Source organism: Ananas comosus, linkage group 10 (genome assembly GCF_001540865.1).
Source record: "Ananas comosus cultivar F153 linkage group 10, ASM154086v1, whole genome shotgun sequence".
Classification (NCBI taxonomy): domain Eukaryota; kingdom Viridiplantae; phylum Streptophyta; class Magnoliopsida; order Poales; family Bromeliaceae; genus Ananas; species Ananas comosus.
In genome coordinates, this window is record NC_033630.1 from 5,177,178 (window position 1) to 5,180,870 (window position 3,693).

At 38.5% G+C, this 3,693-nt stretch overlaps 1 protein-coding gene across 1 annotated transcript in view; it reads right to left on the reverse strand.

Annotated features, from left to right (window-relative positions):
• LOC109716669 (serine/arginine-rich splicing factor SR30-like) overlaps positions 1-2,571 on the reverse strand; it is a 4,458-nt gene extending 1,887 nt beyond the window's left edge. Inside the window, exons 1-6 of the mRNA XM_020242216.1 lie at positions 2,568-2,571; positions 2,193-2,365; positions 1,336-1,401; positions 1,166-1,240; positions 636-744; positions 18-45 (exon numbers count right to left, since the gene is read on the reverse strand). Of these exons, the coding sequence (XP_020097805.1) occupies positions 38-45; positions 636-744; positions 1,166-1,240; positions 1,336-1,401; positions 2,193-2,365; positions 2,568-2,571 (435 nt within the window). The 3' untranslated portion in view covers positions 18-37. The remainder of the gene's footprint in view (positions 1-17; positions 46-635; positions 745-1,165; positions 1,241-1,335; positions 1,402-2,192; positions 2,366-2,567) is intronic.

The window sequence follows — 3,693 nt, forward strand, 5'->3', positions numbered from 1 at the left end:
AGGCTTACTTCGGAAGCCTAGTAATTACAACAAAATATCAGGTATCTACAAAAAGAGATGATAAAAAATATCAGTGAATTTGACCGAGCATTTCCTACTAGTTTTTCCAATTAAATTATAATGTTGAGGAGAAGAGATCAGACATATAAGGAGAAAAAATATATATATAGCTATTTAGTTACTAACATTACTGTCTTACTTTGTCCCAAGTAGCTTGTTTAACACTTGGGACTATGATACTCCCTCAAAAGGCATACACTCAAATAAAATGAAAGGAGTGCAATGCTGTTTGTTAGCAAAATTCACAAGAAACAGTAAAAATAGAAGGGGGGAAAAAACATGAAACTGAAAAGAATTAAAAAGAGACTAAGAAAGGCTTGCTTGAGGGCCATATAAATATATAAATAGAGAGTGAAAGACAAGAAACCTTTCTAACACTAAACAAGAGAACAGTCACCAAAACATAATTAGAAAACCCTAACTGCAGGTCATGACACAAAGCAGATTGATGATAAACCGCTTACTACAGAGACTGTCACATTGAAATACATTAGAAGCCTAGACATATAAGCTCACAAATATGATGCAGAAAAAAAAAAAGAAAAAAAGAAAAAAGAACTTCCATTAGAACTCACCACGATACTCTGAGCACCTAGAGACACCACCACGGCTGCTACCGCTACTATACCTACTATAGTAGTCAGAAGATGAGGAGTAGCTTCTTCCACCATGTGCAAGTTCCACCTATCAGGCATGTAACATGTAAAGGAACAATAAAGACGAAGCAACAAACAGTACATCATATGGTTTATCTGTCAATATCTGACATATTGCAATTAAGTCTTTCAAATTTTCAGTTCAGTTCAACTTCAACTGTTAGTCATGAACTCACCCAATTTTCTGCAACTCATCCCTAATGCATTTTCATCCAAAACCTTTACGTCCGCTAGGAGCTGTGCGTCTAACCTAACGAACAACAGAGACTCTCGCATGACAAATACGCCCGAGGGATGACATTGCTAGGAATTAGGTTAAGTTCAGAGTAATTAAGTAAAAGAAAAGGACAATATTACAATGGAGCAAAAATTAATGTACTTCCTGAACTACCTGTTCATCTTAAGCGAAAAAATATAAGCATCTGAGAATAGCAAAAGAAAGAACATACCCGTAGTCTGTAACCGTCAAATTTATAACCATCACGACCACGAATAGCATCGTCAGCATCACGTGGATCTTCAAACTGCAAGATGCAAAGAAAAGAGAAAGAAACAAGAATTTTTAGCAGTCAGAACTGCACGAACATTCATTACTAATGTCTCAGCTACAACATATTACCTCAACAAAGGCATAACCAGGAGGCCTCGGAGGGATCTTCAAATCAATATCCACAATGGGTCCATACTGCAAAGATAAGAGACGAATCAACAATATCAGCAATAAACTTCTGCAATATATATCTGCTGTAGAACACGCGCCTTTTGAAACTAAAAATTTGTGTGTAGGTGGCTTACTATTATGCCCAACCAATAGTAACACTTTTGGCTCAGTGGATAGTTACAATCTCAAAAGGACATCATTGTTCGAAGAAGATTAAAATATAAAAACATATAATCTGTTTACAGAGGATAATAATAGAAACAACTTGGCAGATGTTGTGAAACAGAAATTTGCATTCTAAGTATGGAAAGCCAAAAAAAGAAAGTTTGATGATCGAATGAACATTTTCCAAAACAATTTCTTTAATACATTTGAATTTTCGTTATTATTTTTTTTCTGGAGCTGCTTCATCGCAAGTTGAAGAGCTTGACAGGTTCTTATATGTTTACTGTCCGCATGTTTCATTAATCATCATATTCTATTATTGCTAAATAGGAGGAACATCAACATAATCTGCACCACTCGAGAATAATAGATTAGATCACTGATCCTCTACACTACAGTCTAAACCGACTACCATTACATAGCAGTTGTGAGCTAAATTACATCATTCTACAGAACAATTGCTCCCTCAGGTAAGATCATTGATCTTCTACACAACAGTCTAAATGTAGTACTACTATCTAGCAATTTTGAGCTAATTTTACAACATTCTATGGCATAAATCTCCTCGATAACAATATAATCGCTCCCTCTTATCACGAAATGTAGAGAGAGAGAGAGAGAGAGAGAGAGAGAGAGAGAATGGATCGAACCTTGGAGAAGGGGTAGTCGTGGCAGAGGCAACCGGGGCAGCCGAAGAGCCTGCGGAATACGATGTTCCCCAGGGTGTCGCGAGCCCTCCGCCTGGAGCCCTCCGCCTGCCTCGCCAAGCAACCGGGGCAACCGATCGGGGTCCCGCCCCGAGCCCTCCGCCTGCCTCGCCGAGCTCACCAAAGTAGCCGCCTGCCTCGCCTGCCTCGCCTTGGAAGATCCTTTGAGGGGCGGTGGGAGAGACAGAGGGGATTTGGCGGGCGGTGGGAGAGATAGAGGCTTTAGGGATTTAGGGATTTGGGGTTTAGGATTTTTTTCTGCACATATTATTTGTATATTTTTAATTTGTAAAAAGACAAAATAGTCCCACTATTTACCCATATAATATATAGAATAAGTAAGGGCATGATAGTCCAACAAAAAAAAGGTGCTGGTTGGTGGAAAAAAAGGAGGGAAAAAAAGGCGGGATGTATGGAAATATTCCGCGGCGACAAAAGTCGCCACCATTGTTTATGTATTGGCGGCGACATTTATTTGTCGCCACCATTGTTTATGCATTGGCGGCGACATTTATTTGTCGCCACCATTGTTTATGCATTGGCGGCGACATTTATTTGTCGCCACCATTATTTATGTATTAGCGGCGACATTTATTTGTCGCCACCATTGTTTATGTATTGGCGGCGACATTTATTTGTCGCCACCATTATTTATGTATTGGCGGCGACATTTATTTGTCGCCACCATATCTTCTACATAAGTGGCGACAGTGCTTGTCGCCACAAAAAAGTCGCCGCCAAAATTCGTTTTTCTTGTAGTGCAAATAAAGAGTCGTTACATATATACGGACGCTTATGCCAAACGTCAGTAAAATATATTATAACGCTTTAAAGTGTCAGAGTTTTCAGAATTTTTTAAAATTCTGACGCTTTAAAACGTCACAAAATAAAAAATAATAATAAAATTTATTATCTAATAAATTAATTTGATATAATCGAAGGTTCGTATGAGGACACTTTTTGAAACGTCGTTATTTGCTATATTTGTAGGGAACCTTATTATATTGAAATTTTTTTAGTGCTTACAGTATGAAACAGTCAATGCTCCTACGAATTATATTCTCTCCCACCAACTCATCAATCCTGTCCCAGCTAGCCTATGGCTCCATATTTATACTAAAATGTGCCTTCACGTAAAGATTTCTTGTTTTTGTAAAGAGCAAAAAAAAAGCTGCATCCAGCGAAGCCCCTCGCTCCCTCCTCAACCTCGACAGCTCTTTTCATCCCTCCCCCCCTCTCTCTCTCTCTCTCTCTCTCTCTACCCACGCCCCACCATTGCATCGTGGGCTCCACCTCCCCACTTTGCTCCTCTCTCCCTTGCATTACCAAGCTTGTAATTTATACGAACGGTACTACTGGTACACTCCAAAATAAGATATATATATTCTATGTACATCTCATTCAAAAGTTATTAATTTTTTATTAATTATTTAGATTTTTGTAA